This window comes from Thalassophryne amazonica, chromosome 7 (genome assembly GCF_902500255.1).
Source record: "Thalassophryne amazonica chromosome 7, fThaAma1.1, whole genome shotgun sequence".
NCBI classification, from domain to species: Eukaryota; Metazoa; Chordata; class Actinopteri; order Batrachoidiformes; family Batrachoididae; genus Thalassophryne; species Thalassophryne amazonica.
The window spans coordinates 54,614,022-54,630,804 of record NC_047109.1 but is presented as its reverse complement, the minus strand read 5'-3'; the positions used below and the strand labels follow the sequence as shown (position 1 = coordinate 54,630,804).

The following is a 16,783-nucleotide window of genomic DNA, read 5'->3' as shown; positions in this document are numbered from 1 at the left end:
ATTTTGTTGATGAACACAATCATGCACAAAGCTGAACCAACGACAGGCTACATTTATGACTCATGACCGCAGGTGCACTAAACCTCAGTGCTGCAGCTTTTTCCGTAACTGCATCGAAATGAACAGTTTGCACTTAAAAACGAGTCAACACAACATGACATCACTTATGTTAACTTTGTATTTAATCTGTGCCTCAGTTCTTAACGTTAGCAGCTATATTCTATTCAAATGCACCCTGGGACGCTTCTAACAATCACATCACCTGTCAAAAACACATCAGTACTTTGTTTTCCAAAGTCGCTGTAGCTTTGTTGGGAATGTCGTGTACTTTGAAACCGGTCACAAAAGTGCACAAAGTAATCCCGGTGGATCCTCGGATGGTCACTGACAGCCTAAATGTAAATTGTTATGATTTCGGTGCGACTTGTCCTTAAATTTATTTCAGGATCCCTCCCTGTGGCCCATCATTGTTGTCTCTTGGTGAAGAACTGAAAAGCCTCAAGGGCCTTTCACAAAGCAAGCGCTGACAGCATTAGATGTGTCGCAGATCGCTCTAAAAAGCATTATTTTCAATGAAATGCTTTGCGTTTTTGATGCAATGTTTGGCATTGCGTCAAAAGTCAAGCTAGTTATTGAGGACCTCCCCAGGTGGTCCCTGAAGTGCCTGGGGAGGGAAGGGTTCCTCTAGGAATCAGCTAGAGGAACTCATTCATGATTTTTCCTCATCGGTGTGCATTTATCACTAGCCGATGTTCTCCACTCAGATTGCAATAGCCAATCACAGATTAGCCTTTCTATCCATCATTTACCTGTATTTTGGCATGCTTGGTGCCAGAAAGTTATCCAAAAAGGCTAGGGCCAAAAGTTATATTGGATCGGTTCCCACTGACCAATAGTGTTAGACCTTACTAACAACAGCTAGCCGATCAAAGCGCGGCATACGAAGGTCAGGAACTAGCTGACAGATGCTGGTTGAAAAAATGGCAACAAACATGTCAACAACAGCAGAAAATCGTCTGCCAGTGAGGTTTGCTGAGTTCACAGAGGAGGAACTGGTGGAAATATTTAACTCCAAGGATGCCAAAACACTAAGAAGGTAGACAAGCACGCTACTGACGTTTTAGAAGCATTCATCGCATCAGAATCAATCATATGCTGTTCAAAACAAAATAAATTGATCTAATTTACCTGACTCTTTGTTGTTTGCTTAATTTGGGAGGGGGGTGGAAAACATAATTGATGGATGGTAAGGAGTCCAACATAGAGAAATATTGGATGAAGAAAAGTTATATATATATATATATAAAAACTTTTCTTCTCACCATCCAGAGAATAAAGTTGTTACCAACAGATTAAGGATTCAAATAGTTGGGGGTGATGTGCAGCAACATTAGCTGCCAACAATGAGTAGTAACTAGCATGTAAAGACCATCAGGCCATCATTGTCCTGCTTTGTCATGTTATCTTTTTAACATGCCATGTGCTGATGACTTTTTTTTTTTTTTTTAAGTAAGAGCATCATTTAGTTTCATATTTCAGGTTGAACAGACTCACAGCAAAATCTTACAATTACCTTCAGTTTAAAATGATTTTATTAGGCATGTTCAGGAGGTGGATGTCAGCAGTAACTTATATTTATACATATTTTCTTCAGTGAGATGCTGCTCAGCCTCATGCTGCATCAACAATGAAGATGACTTTCCATCAGTGTACGTGCGGATTGGCTCATATACTAAAAATAAAAATAATTATCTGTGCAGATACCTGTATCAACGTGTCCTTACCAAATATAACATCAGCACAGTGTCACAAAAAAAAAAAAAAAAAAAGAAAGACATACAAATGTATCCAAACAGAATCAAAAGGACCATATTTAATTAAACTGAATTTTGATGCAAGCAATAAATAGACACGAGGACAGTAGTCACATTAGCAACGAGTCGAGAGGGAGTCAAAATGGTTTGGAAAAGTTTTGGAATGAAGCTGTAATTAATCGTAGTCAAAATGGGATAAAAAAAAAAAAAAGTAAAACACTGACAGTTCATCTGTGGGCTGAAGCTAAAACCAGATCACGAGTCTGAAAAGAAAGCTCTGTGTGCATTGGGAAACTGCTGAGAGTTGAAATCCGGGTCTTCTCTCACGCGCTTCTTGAGATCCGATTTAACCTGAAAAGAGGGGGGAAAACAAATCTTCACCATGGAGACCAGGATGACAGAGTGGCTGCAGGAACAGTCATGAGCACCAAGAACATGACCTGATTTTAAAGCTAGAACGCAAAACCCAGTAAGTTGAGACATTACATCAAAAAAGACACTGCTTCACATCCCACTTTAGTTATGCAGAAAAGTTAAATTAAGTAAACTTATTTTTATATGGCTCATTAATTAAAGTTAGTCCAGAACTATAGTAAAACAACATTTTAGTTGTGAAAATAATAATAATAATTATTAAGCAGTAGTAGTATGAAAAATGTCTTCAAAATGGACCTTTACTCTGGGTGTGTGGAGGGCACAGGCCCCCACAATATCCTTTTTCCATCTGGATTCACCCGATTTGCAGTCTCTCAGCAGGAACAATCAAGAATTTGTGTATTTAAGTAGAAAGCGCGACCTGACAGAGGCAAGGTTTTATCAGCACATTTACGTCATGCCGTCCTCAGGAAGAGATTTTAGGAGCATTTTGGGGAAAACAAAAAACTTTAGTTTTTGTTGTTTATGTGTCGCAGGTCTCCAGTTGTGTTTTTAGTTTAACCACAACGAGGACACTCACAAAGACACTCAGAGCAGACTTTAAAAGAAAAGTTTAAAAATATGTAAAACTCTGCTCTTTCCTCACTGTGTGCTGAGAGACATCTACACTCAAACACACCAACCACCCCTCCCCTTCCTCCTGCAGACAGGACATGACTTGCTGCCAGGAGACAAAACAAAAACAAAACAGAGACATTCTTCTAAAAATCGATTTTTGAATGTGGCAAATTTTATATCTTGCGTTTAGCCTTGATTCTGTGTCAGGACGGCATCAGGGTGAAGCGTGCCTTTTGGCAGCCCAACTGATGGAAATCTGTCGTAGCGACGGAGAACTTTAATCCCTGACAAACACACACAAACACACACACTTTTAAGTGACTGCGGACAGAAAAAGGCACAGCAGCCTTTTCATTGTTTTTACTTTAATGAAAAAGCTTTTCCATTCATTTTACTAGGCTGGAAATTACACTGTCTGCATATTCTGTTGTATGTTTTTGTTTTCAAGAAAAGACGATTAAATATTGAAATAGAAATGACAAGTTTTTTAAAATTTAAGTTGGGTCAATTTGCTGTTCTATTAACTGAACTGTATGTAAAAAGTTGTACAAAGTGAAGTAGGTGCAGCCCTAACTACACTCAACAAAAATATAAATGCAACACTTTTGGTTTTGCTCCCATTTTGTATGATATGAACTCAAAGATCTAAAACTTTTTCCACATACACAATATCACCATTTCCCTCAAATATTGTTCACAAACCAGTCTAAATCTGTGATAGTGAGCACTTCTTTGCTGAGATAATCCATCCCACCTCACAGGTGTGCCATATCAAGATGCTGATTAGACACCATGATTAGTGCACAGGTGTGCCTTAGACTGTTCACAATAAAGGCCACTCTGAAAGGTGCAGTTTTATCACAGCACAATGCCACAGATGTCGCAAGATTTGAGGGAGCGTGAAATTGGCATGCTGACAGCAGGAATGTCAACCAGAGCTGTTGCTCGTGTATTGAATGTTCATTTCTCTACCATAAGCCGTCTCCAAAGGCGTTTCAGAGAATTTGGCAGTACATCCAACCAGCCTCACAACCGCAGACCACGTGTAACCACACCAGCCCAGGACCTCCACATCCAGCATGTTCACCTCCAAGATCGTCTGAGACCAGTCACTCGGACAGCTGCTGAAACAATCGATTTGCATAACCAAAGAATTTCTGCACAAACTGTCAGAAACCGTCTCAGGGAAGCTCATCTGCATGCTCGTCGTCCTCATCGGGGGCTCGACCTGACTCCAGTTCGTCGTTGTAACCGACCTGAGTGGGTAAATGCTCACATTCGCTGGCATTTGGCACGTTGGAGAGGTGTTCTCTTCACGGATGAATCCCGGTTCACACTGTCCAGGGCAGATGGCAGACAGCGTGTGTGGCATTGTGTGGGTGAGTGGTTTTCTGATGTCAATGTTGTGGATCGAGCGGCCCATGGTGGCGGTGGGGTTATGGTATGGGCAGGCGTCTGTTATGGACGAAGAACAGGTGCATTTTATTGATGGCATTTTGAATGCACAGAGATACCGTGACGAGATCCTGAGGCCCATTGTTGTGCCATACATCCAAGAACATCACCTCATGTTGCAGCAGGATAATGCATGGCCCCATGTTGCAAGGATCTGTACACAATTCTTGGAAGCTGAAAATGTTCCAGATCTTGCATGGCCGGCATACTCACCGGACATGTCACCCATTGAGCATGTTTGGGATGCTCTGGACTGGCGTATACGACAGCGTGTACCAGTTCCTGCCAATATCCAGCAACTTTGCACAGCCATTGAAGAGGAGTGGACCAACATTCCGCAGGCCACAACTGACAACCTGATCAACTCTATGCGAAGGAGATGTGTTGCACTGCATGAGGCAAATGGCGGTCACACCAGATACTGACTGGTATCCCCCCCAATAAAACAAAACTGCACCTTTCAGAGTGGCCTTTTATTGTGGGCAGTCTAAGGCACACCTGTGCACTAATCATGGTGTCTAATCAGCATCTTGGTATGGCACACCTGTGAGGTGGGATGGATTATCTCAGCAAAGGAGAAGTGCTCACTATCACAGATTTAGACTGGTTTGTGAACAATATTTGAGGGAAATGGTGATATTGTGTATGTGGAAAAAGTTTTAGATCTTTGAGTTCATCTCATACAAAATGGGAGCAAAACCAAAAGTGTTGCGTTTATATTTTTGTTGAGTGTACAAGCACATATGGATACTGCCACCCAAATACTTATGGACCTGATTGTAGGGCCACAAACACCCAGAACAAAAACAAAAAAACTACGTAATATAAATTTGTGACGACTGCACAATCCTGTATTTTATTTATTTGAGCCAGGTTACCTGTTCTGCATAAGCTTCCTTCAGCTCGTGCGTGTCCAGCTCCTCCTGGATGTGCTCGGCGCCCGTGATGGGCTTCACTTCTACCGTCCGGGCTGCTTGACTCACTGCATCAGAGAGCGACAAGAGGCTTCCTCCACCCTGTCCAGTCTAAAAAATGGTTTCAAGATAAGAAGGGTTGCAAGGACAGACGGTGAGTGAACTGAACTGCAGCTGGTCTGATTACCTTCCGGCGCTTAGCTGGCATGCCGTGTAAATAGGCATCAGACAGCGGTGGCTGAGCTTTCATCTTCCTCTGAGTGAGCAGATCACATCTGATGATGGGCACCCACTCCTTCCACACAAACAGGAGAGAAGAATGAGTGACCAGAATGACACCGTGTGAAGTACAAACATGAGAGAAGATATTTGTTGATGGCTACATTTAGTGACCAGAGCCAAACTGCATCTGCTCTGCATGTCACGAAGTACTCAAAGTAACCATACCTCTTGGTGGCGCTACCTTTGCTCAGCTAAATCTCAGTATCAGTAGGGGGTTAGGTTTAAGCTATCATAGCTCCTCCTACTCATCAAAATCCAGGAAACTGTGCAGATTATACATAATTAATGTCTTAGTAGCATCAAGGGATGTACAGTGGAGTAAATGCTCCTCATACTACATTTTTCTGGATGCTGTACTATTGTAAAGATCCATAATGAATTTATTTCAAGGGGAAAATCCTGACAGATCTGACCACGAAATCTGTCATTCTTTTTCCAGGTGACTGAGGAATTTTGTGAGCTACCTGAAAGAAAGATATAAGTTACAACACTATGGGAAGGGTTGTTATTGGTTCTCATGCTGTGGGTGAGGTAGTCCTGTGCTCACATCTGTACTGCACACAGCTGCCCTTAGTTTAATGCTAAAAGCTACGTAAACAACTAGAACTCCATAAATGTTGTTAGCCTGCTTCTGTCCTATCATTTTTCATAATGTTATTGCTATACTTCTACATGCACATTTATTATGATCTGTAATAAACAAGTAGGTGATCAGGTGGCAAAAGCGGTCACTCTACTATAAAACCAGCATCTTTGTGAACAGCGATGCCATCTGTAAGCCTAAATTAATATTCTGTCACCAAACTGAAGACTGATACAAAAAATAATTCACCTTACTTAATCTGTTACCAATGTTGACAAGGATGGAAACACACTGCACTCAAACTGAGCTTCAAAACACAAAATGTCTATTCTGATAGTGCTGAATCACAGTGATATGGAGATGTGATGTCACACTTTGGTACATTATTAGGGCAGCAACAGATGTTGCTTTTGGATGGACTGGCTGGTTTTCAAGGTCTGTTTCTGCAGTCTGGAAAAACATCTGTGTAGATGCTTATTCATCTAACGTTCAAGAAACTCGTATCGATTACAGTATGTTGCATTTCAGTGAGGTGAGCTGTAATGTGCTCCTCACTCTGTGTGGTACAATGTGGAACAGTGGAATACCCAGTTGTTCATATGTGACTGAGCCCTTAAATTCCTCAGCAGGATAAGGACTTTGGCTACCAATATATAGACTGGGGTTCAATTCTCTGTCACACTACCTGTCAGTGTCCTTGAGCAAGACACTTCACCTGTATTGTCCCAGTCCACCCAGCTGTAATAGGGCACCAGACCTGGAAGGGGAAGCAACCTGTGATGGACCGGTGTCCCTTCGTACACTCTCATCTGCTTCACACTGCAGTGTCTTGGGGCAAGCACCGGCACCAACGGGCTTCAGCGCCTGTACAGGACTTGCTTCTTCTTCCTTAAAAATTCAACAAATACTCACTAAGTGCTGCAGTTCCTAACCTGTTTCACTAATTTGGATGCAGTCACCCTGAAATTAAAGCAGCCAGTCTGCACTGCAAGCTCATAACAGCTCATAACCCTTACTCAGTATTAATTTTAATACCAAACTGTTGTAAATGTTCAATGGAACCCAACTGCATGTAGACTATGGTGTTCACTGTTGATCAGTTTGAGAACTAGGTAGGGATTCTTCTTATTCTCAGTAACGCACTGGACAACACCAGACAATCTCAAGATAATTTACAATCGGTATACTTTAACTCAATGTGATTGAGATCTTGCTAAAAATAAAGGGGGGGGGGGGGGGGTATTTCCTTCAAGACCACCCATGCTCATTCTCTATGTAAGGTGGAGCTGTATCAAGAAGGGCATCTGGTGTAATACCTGTACCAAAGAAACATGCAGATCCATATTAGATCTGCTGTGGAGACCCAGAGTGAAAAGGGAGAAGTTGAAGGAACCGACCATGGGATCAGTGTGCCAGGGAACATGGGGATTTAACTACTAATCACTTCTGAATTTCATAACTATTACTGTATTTTTTTTTTTTTTTTTAAGTATAAGTCACAGGTTTTTTTTTGTTTTTTTACTAGTCTGTGAGGTCCTGCAACTTGTACTTGGGTGTGACATATATGGGGGGAGATTACACTTTACAGAATTTATACAGGACCAGGAATGAAAGTACTAAACAAAATATATAAAAGAATAAATGCCAATAATAAAAAGTACACTACAACAATGCACAAAAATCTAAATTTAAGATTTAGACAATACAAAAAAGTCAGGACTTCTACTCCAGTATGACTTACATTAAAAAAAAAAAAATTAATCTATCTGGGAAATTAGGGGAATTGCAGTTGTGGTGAAATTTCAACTGACAGTGAAAACACTGAATTATACAAGACCCACTGTTAGAGCACAGTATGTTAGACTGATTATGCATCTGTCAAATAACTTATAAGTTCATTATACCAGAATCTGCACAACCAGTGATTCTGTGTATCACAGTGAGGCATAGTTGCTTTTTTTTTTTTTACATATTTTTTATTTTTTGGAGGAAGTGTAATTGACTACTGAAGCTTACAAAAGGACAATAAAAAGATATGTTTTGGTGCTAAAATGTACCGCTACAAAACTGTGGATAAATTACATAGAAATGTTCAATAAAGAAAACTGTGGGGGATCTTACAGGGGGAACAGCAGCTGCCCAGGTTTCTGATTCTCCAGCAGACTGACTTCCTCCCTCAGCTCCTGCTGCTGCCATGACGCCACCTAATGGTGCAGCTCCCCCAGAAGTTCCCAAGTCCCCCGGCAGCACCCGCACATCTCTGGATGGCGCCCTAATCTCCTGTGTCACAGACATGGCCTCCTCTGCTGTAGTGGCTGCAGCTGGTGAGAGGGTGTCCTCCTCAGTCTTTGGACGGGGAGAATGGCAAAATGAGGGCACTTGACAGCAAAGCAAAATACCTGAGGCCCAAGTAGCTTAAAAACACAGTTACATCATACTTACCGCTGCACTCTGTGCCTGTTCAGACTCTTGTGTGCCCAATGCAAAAGACTGATCTCTCTGTGAAACAATGTCATTCAATATTTATTAGCCATTTCAGACGTGCTGTCCAGGTAACCGGAGATGAAACATTCAGCATGTATTGTTTGCATGCAAGTCATACGCATATGCATTCTGCACTGCAAAAAAACAAAAACACAAAACAAACAAACAAAAAAAAAAACACTAACATTTAAATATTGTTCATACCAATACAGGGCTGTGAAATGAAAATTGTAAAATCCAAGGAAAATTTGCAGGGGGTCTGGGGGGCGCAGCTCCCCAGGAGCCAGGGGTCTAGGGCCTTGTGGGGCCCCAGAAACCAAATTAAATTTTCATCTACTGATACATTTTTAACATCTGCTGGAAGAACAAATCTCAAAATTAGTGCATATTTAAATGATCCTAGATTCAACCTTTCATTTGTACCGTCAATGATCATGTTGAAATAACAGAATATGACATGGAAGTAGGACCTGGAATGATTTAATTGGAAACCAAATTACGCATTAACCTCAGAACAATTAAACTACACGAAAATCATGAAGACTAAAAAGACTGTTAAACCATGTCAAAAACCACAGCTAAAGATTGTATAATATTTTAAAAATCAGGGTAAAATATCAATAACATACCTTATAATAAAAAAGCCACATATTCTTGTGTAAATCCACTCAAAGCCACAGTCTTTTTTCCCATGAAAAAAGTCAACATTAATAAAAACTAATTTATATTGTTGTGTAAATTCATGTAGCCTAAATTCATTCAAAGCCACAATGTCTTTTTTTTTCAATGAAAGAAAGTCTAGATTAATGAAAGAAAAAAAGGCACATAATCTTTTCTGAAATTCTGTTTGAACAGCACAGTGTTTATTTTCCAGAGAGAAAAAATTCTTACCAGTTCGCTTTTCCCGTTCATCTTTCAGGTGTGTTCATGAAGCCAGCAACAATTCCACGGATTCTTGTCCTTATCACACTTTTTCAAACCGTCTTTCTCGCCATCTTCACTCTGTCTGATGTCACTCTGTGACACAGACATGCTGCAAAATTCTTCTTTTAAAAACTTGAAAGTTCTAAAAGTTTGCGATGTCCACATGCTACGTTTAGCTAGGCTTCGCACAGGAGCCACACAGTGCCACCGCAACAATCAACCAGTCCCGCTTTACGACAACTGTCGCAACAGCCAGGCTTTGAGTGGCATTTTTCCCTCCGCGAATCTCCGCGGATCCGAGGAAACTGATTTGTATCTGTAACACACAGATCAGTGTCCGCGGACTTATAAAACTTGCATGATGTCGTAAACAAAAGAACACTTTGCGATAAGCATTTTAAAAACTCAGTAACGATCACGATTCAAGAGTACAACACTAACCCCCCCCGCCCATGATGAAATCTGCAGAATCCCGCAGATCCGCGGAGTTTTCACAGCCCTGCAATAAAATTGGCCATTATAATGCATTTTGGAAATAATTGTAAATGTGTCATATCATTAGGGAAGCAACAGCTGGAAACTAAATTAAAGTTTAATGGTGCTTTGTTGTTACAGAAACTTCATATAGGTAGGAACATTTCCATGCTTACTGCCAGTGTATGTGCATTTGCATTCTGCTCAGCAACCATATGACTTAAATACAATGTAAAGGAAAACTGCAAAACCTTTTACCTGTAAGGGAACTATGTAGTTTTGAATTTGCTCTTGTGTGACAGGGATGTGCTCCAGAATGACCTGCAGCCTCATCGTCATCATGCTTGTCATCCAGTTGACCAAGCTGGGGCTGATGTCACTGGACATTCGCCGCTGGAATCATAAACACAACACATATAAATTTCTCCTGCTTGTCTTAGCTTTTATCCTGACACCTCATCTCTTATGTGACCTCTGTAAACTATGATGTACAATCAGTGCACCCCCCACCCCAACAAAAAAACAAAACCAGAACAATGCAACGATTTTGTTGTTCTTGGACGTGAATACGTAAAAATGTATCACCACAACTGTACACTTTCAAATGGACTTACAGCTGCAAACATGCAATTTGTTTTGTACACAACTGAATTACTTGATATTCGGTAAGATTTAAAAATTTGAATATTACGTGATCTGAAATTAGTAACACTTGACCAGAGTGTGTAGAATAACTACAGGCATTCAAGATACAAATAAAATAATAGCAAGATAAAGGACCAAAGCAAAGGTACAGTGCATTCAGAAAGTATTCACAGCGCTTCACTTTGTCCACATTTTTTTCTCTCAAAATTCTATAGGCAATACCCCATAATGACTATGAAAATTTTTTTTTTTGTTTTAGAGATATTTACAAATATATATGTATAAAAACACCACTGTAAAAAGTATTCACAGCCTTTGCCATGAAGCTCAAAATTGAGCTCAGGTGCATCCTGTTTCCAATTATCATAATTGACATGTTTTAATTGGAGTCCACCTGGGGTAAATTCAGTTGATTGGACATGATTTGGAACGTCACAGCTGTCTACACATAAGGTCCCACAGTTGACGGTGCATGTCAGAGCACAAACCAAGCATGAAGTCAAAGGAATTGTCTGTAGACCTCCAAGACAGGATCGTCTAGGCACAAATCTGGGGAGGGTACAGAAACATTTCTGCTGCTTTGAAGGTCCCTCTGTGGAGAGAGGAGAACCTTCCAGAAGGACAAAAATCTCTGCAGCAATCCACCAATCAAGCCTGTATGGCAGAGTGGCCAGAGGGAAGCCACTCCTTCGCAAAAGGCACCTGAAGGACTCTCAGACCACAAGAAACAAAATTCTCTGGTCTGATAGGACAAAGATTGAACTCTTTGGCCTGAATGCTAGGCATCATGTTTGTAAGAAACCAGACACCATCCCTACATTGAAGCATGGTGCTGGCAGCATCATGTTGTGCAGATGTTTTTCAGCAGCAGGAACTCAGAGACTAGTCAAGATTGAGGGAAAGATTAATGCAGCAATGTACAGAGACATCCTGGATGAAAACCTGCTCCAGAGCGCTCGACCTCAGACAGGATCGATGGTTCACCCTTCAGCAGGACAATGATCCTAAGCACACAGCAAAGATATCAAAGGAGAGGCTTCAGGACAACTCTGTGAATGTCCTTGAGTGGCCCAGCCAGAGCCCGGGCCTAAATCTGATTGAACATATCTGGAGAGATCTGAAAATGGCTGTGCACCGATACTCCCCATCTAACCTGATGGAGCTTGAGAGGTGCTGCAAGAGAAATGGACAAAACTGCACAAAGACAGGTGCACCAAGCTTGTGAATTCAATTCAATTTCAATTTTTCAATTTGTGGTATCATATTCAAAAAGGCTGTAATTGCTGCCAAAGGTGCATCAACAAAGAATAGAGCAAAGGATGTGAATACTTATGTATATGCGATTTCTTAGTTTTTATATTTAATAAATTTGCAAAACAAAAAAAAACAAAACTTTTTTCATGTTGTCATTATGGGGTGTTGTGAGTAGAATTCTGAGGGAAAAAAATGAATTTACTCCATTTTGGAATAAGGCTGTAATATAAAATGTGGAAAAGGTGAAGTGCTGTGTATACTTTCCACTGGCACCGTATACTGACTGAATTACCAGTTGTTTCCCCTATCTAAAAATGGCCATACAATACACAACAATGCAATACAAATCCACATTACTGCTCGATCATAGGGAAATGTACCAAGCATTGCAGAGTAACTATTAGGATTCTGCATGTTCACGAGATGAGAAAAGTAGAAGTTGAAATGTTCAAAAACACTGCGATATGACCGACTTGAGGATAATAATCAGATGTTCACATCAAGGGCAAGGAATTAGTCATTAATGTATGTCCATCTGTATTAAGTTGCAAACACTAAAAGTCTTCTTTTGTGCAGCCTCTTTAGTTTACCACACCACGTTTTTGAGCCCCCAACTGTCCCCAGTAAACAATTTCTGCAGCTGGTTCTGAAGTCCATGGATCAACTATTTTGTTCTGGCTTTTGAACCAATCATTTTCCACGGTTTATATGGAATCCACATTGTTACCCAGAAAAAAAATGTTACTTCACCAGAGCTTACTTGTTCTGTCAATAAAAAAATGTTTTTTCTCAAATACCATTGTTGGATTCTTTTGTATTGACCATGCACCTTCTGACTGTGGCTGTAACTGACGGCTTATGTGGGATCCTGTCATTGACGCTTAAGTGTTCTTTCTTTTTGAGGCGGTTACAAAATACTTACTGTGTCACCACTGGATGTATGAACCAAATTTCTGTGATACTTCAAGTGTCTGTTTTGGTTCCTACTTGTAAACATGCCACCCATCAAATAGGGAATGTGGCATTTGTTGCATATTTGGACAGAGCACGAGAGGAGGGAAACATACAAGACATACAAGACTCAGAACTGCAACTAACAGAATGTGCACTGCAGAGCAATACTGACTATGCTGCATATCCTATTTGCACATGATGGTCATAAACACTGGAATTTCAATGTCATACTTTGTTTTTGTTGTTGTTTTTTTTCTTGTTTTACTGGTCCTGAAACTTATATTAGGAAGTGACTTATGACAAAATAAGAAAACTGCAGTATTATCCGTGGCCAGAATACAGCACTGTCTACATGCATGACAAGCTACTCTTGTAGGTACTGTGACTCAATTTCAAACAAAATTTGGTAGTAGTAATGCACCATTAAGCTGGAGGCCAACTACAATAAAACAAGAAGCTCTGAATGAGAAGGATGTGCTGTCTCTTACAGAATGAGTGAAATTAATAAATAATGCTCGCAAACTGAAAGACCAAGCTCTTGAAAAACCTTCATACAGTAGTGTTCAGAATAACAGTAGTGCTACGTGACTAAAAAGATTAATCCAGGTTGAGTATATTTCTTATTGTTACATGGGAAACAAGGTACCAGTAGATTCTCTCAAATCCAACAAGACCAAGCATTCATGATATGCACACTCTTAAGGCTATGAAATTGGGCTATTAGTAAAAAAAGTAGAAAAGGGAGTGTTCACAATAATAGTAGTGTGAAATTTAGTCAGTGAGTTCGTCAATTTTGTGGAACAAACAGGTGTGAATTAGGTGTCCCCTATTTAAGGATGAAGCCAGCACCTGTTGAACATGCTTTGCTCTTTGAAAGCCTGAGGAAAATGGGATGTTCAAGACTTTGTTCAGAAGAACAGCATAGTTTGACTAAAAAGTTGATTGGAAAGAGGAAAACTCCCCTGCAAGAATCCCCCCCAAAGTCCCTCTGTTAAATAAAAGACATGTGCAGAAGAGGTTACAATTTGCCAAAGAACACATCTATTGGCCTAAAGAGAAATGGAGGAATATTTTGTGGACTGACGAGAGTAAAATTTTTCTTTGTGGGTGTTTCAACAAGACAATGACCCCAAGCACAAAAGTAAACGAGCAAAATCTTGGTTCCAAACCAACAAAATTAATGCCTCGCAGATGTGAAGAAATCATGAAAAACTGTGGTTATACAACTAAATACTAGTTTAGTGATTCACGATTGCTAAAAAAAAGCAGTTTCAACATAATAGTTTTGAGTTTGTAGCGTCAACAGCAGATGCTACTATTATTGTGAACACCCCCTTTTCTACTTTTTTTTTTTTTTACTAATAGCCCAATTTCATAGCCTTAAGAGTGTGCATATCATGAATGCTTGGTCTTGTTGGATTTGTGAGAATCTACTGAATCTACTGGTACCTTGTTTCCCATGTAACAATAAGAAATATACTCAAAACCTGGATTAATCTTTTTAGTCACATAGCACTACTATTATTCTGAACACTACTGTATTCTCTTTAATTAAGAGAAAGAATAACCAAAACCTTTCATACCACTTGGCATTCTACTCATTTGGAGTTTGTGGGACAGCAACAACAGCAACAAGGTACCACAGCAAGGCTCAGGCCAGGTATAATGTTTTAAAATGCACAGGCGCTTTAATTTACATTATTTTACATTTAGTCAAGTAAATGTGCACACATTTACACATTCTTTGTGCATTGTATAATTATCTTTAGCTTTATGGTAACATGAAGTTTCCAAAAATAATGTACCATTCATTGTGCATCTTGTTGCATGAAGCAGTAGCATCATGTTTAAAAAAAATAAGTGTTATCTACAGACTGATGCGACAATGTTTTTCTCCTTTTCATGGCGCATTTTTGGACAGATGCGACTACTACTTCATTATGACAAATAATCCAGAAACTACAGTCCTCTCCCATGTACAAAGCCCACTTGACTTCTAAAAACAGTCTGTGTAATGCGGATGTTTCCATTGCTGAAATCCTGAATGGGAGCTGGGGAAAGCCTTGTCTGTTAATGCTGCCTCATGCACGCATCTCTCTGAGCAAACGCAATGTATTCACAGGGCAGACTACAGTACAGGCAAACAACATTTTTAGGCTGTTGTTCTGCAGTTCTGCAATATGCTCCTGTATCAAGCTGAAAGACTTATGACAGTAGTGCACTACATCATCATATATTGTATGGCCAGTTAACACATACATTCAAAAGTGCTTTACAATATTTCCTCACATTCAGACACCCGCACCAATGTAGTTTTGTTGCTATACAACGGGTATTCAACTAATTAACGTCACTTTGAGCAGATGAAATTAGTTAATCCGTGAAATCACCTGGTGGAGTGGGTGGTTGCAAAGAAAACCTGCACCCTCTCGTCCCTTTCTGGAATGAATTGCATACCCGTTATACAAGGTGCTCTGGGGCACACAGGGAGAAACCTGAGGGTTTGGCACATTTCTGAAAGGCACACAAAAGGCTTAAAGGCTGTTCCTTTCCTTCTCCTTCCCCACCTCTGTCTGTTCACAGAATTGAACCTTTGCCCCAGTGATCACAATCCTGCTTCTCTAACTGTGAGGTCATCACAAGTCAAAGTTAATCAAACTGGTGGATATGTGGGTGTGCGCAAAACATGTGTCAGGTTTGTCGTGCTTGAGGTACATGGATTGTAATCCTGACATAAATCAGACACTTTCTACTGACTATCCGGTGGTTGATGACAGCAGTGAGAGCTCTCTGGTCTCCTCGCAGGCAGTGCAGGTTGAGGGCAAGACACTCAAACAGCGCACGGTCACACATCTGGAGCAAGCGGGGCCCAAATGTTTCATCTAGATTTGGTCAAATCAAATTTAAATTAGAAAAAAAAAAATCAAATAAAGCAAAGGTATCAAGACTGCAATGAAAACCAAATTAAATTTGCTGTATTTATTTAAAGATGCTTACCAGTGCAGCGCAGAATGTGTGTGGCAATACGCGTCAGCTGCTGTCTGAAGAAAGACATGTTGGTTTGTGTTACGTCAATGTCCTCCAAAACTGTGACTGATGATTCTCTCTGTGGGTGTTAGGTAAAGAGATGTTATAATATAGCCTTATATCCACATACTTGAAAATTGACAAAGTTTTGGTTATCTTAGTCCCACATTAATATTCAAATCATTTGAACAATTCAGCAGATCTGTCGGATGGAGCACCAGCTCTAACACTCAGGAACACTCCTACACTTACATACAGCTGTGAAGCTACTTTGCTTCTTGATCTGGTTTAATTTATTAATGGTGACAAGTGTTAGCACATCTCTATTCTCTCTACTTAAGAAGAAAAAGAAAAGAAAAAAAAAAACAGAACTTTGTTCCACTATGGACACTCTGGAATACTGGAGAAACAGACACAAATGACTTACAAAGCTCTCAGTGATGTACTCCTCTAGTTCATTAACAATACTGTCAGCAGCAGCCTGGAGGATGGGGAGAAGAGCACGTATGAGAAAGTGGTACATATACAGAGAAAAATACAACACTGTTTTAGCAAATGAAACGTACACAATGCATATTCTGATACACTTATACGTGGTAATTTTGTGATTTAAGTGATGACTTTTTGTTTCCCCATCAATGTTCCTTAAAATCCTCTACAGAAAGTGACAATTTCCCATTATAGTTTCTGCACAACTAACAGCACAATTCTACTGCCTACACTATTCAATGTGTTTGTATAAAAAAAAAAAAAAAAAAAAAAAAAAGACTGTCAACTGTGTTATTGACTAATTCTCACAAAAGTGATGAATGTTGGTGAATATTTAAAACAGAGCTGGTTAAAAGAAATCCTGTTATTTAAACAGATAATGTAAGAAGCTGGTTAACATTTTCTGCTGTTAGTTACATTGCACATGTCCTGTAATCTTTGACGCAACATTATGTAGGTATGCATTTATTATGTTTGTTGGGACAATTATT

General features: G+C 40.0%; 1 protein-coding gene across 2 annotated transcripts in view; it reads right to left on the bottom strand.

Moving 5' to 3' along the window:
• Window positions 1-1,573: 1,573 nt before the first annotated feature.
• The window catches only part of bag6 (BCL2 associated athanogene 6), a 36,113-nt gene continuing 20,903 nt past the window's right edge, over window positions 1,574-16,783 (bottom strand). For both annotated transcript variants that reach the window (XM_034174201.1, XM_034174202.1), the window contains exons 17-25: window positions 16,231-16,284; window positions 15,774-15,882; window positions 15,534-15,658; window positions 10,182-10,316; window positions 8,484-8,540; window positions 8,163-8,387; window positions 5,364-5,471; window positions 5,141-5,287; window positions 1,574-2,165 (exon numbers count right to left, since the gene is read on the bottom strand). In XM_034174201.1, the coding sequence (XP_034030092.1) occupies window positions 2,070-2,165; window positions 5,141-5,287; window positions 5,364-5,471; window positions 8,163-8,387; window positions 8,484-8,540; window positions 10,182-10,316; window positions 15,534-15,658; window positions 15,774-15,882; window positions 16,231-16,284 (1,056 nt within the window). In that variant the 3' untranslated portion in view covers window positions 1,574-2,069. The remainder of the gene's footprint in view (window positions 2,166-5,140; window positions 5,288-5,363; window positions 5,472-8,162; window positions 8,388-8,483; window positions 8,541-10,181; window positions 10,317-15,533; window positions 15,659-15,773; window positions 15,883-16,230; window positions 16,285-16,783) is intronic.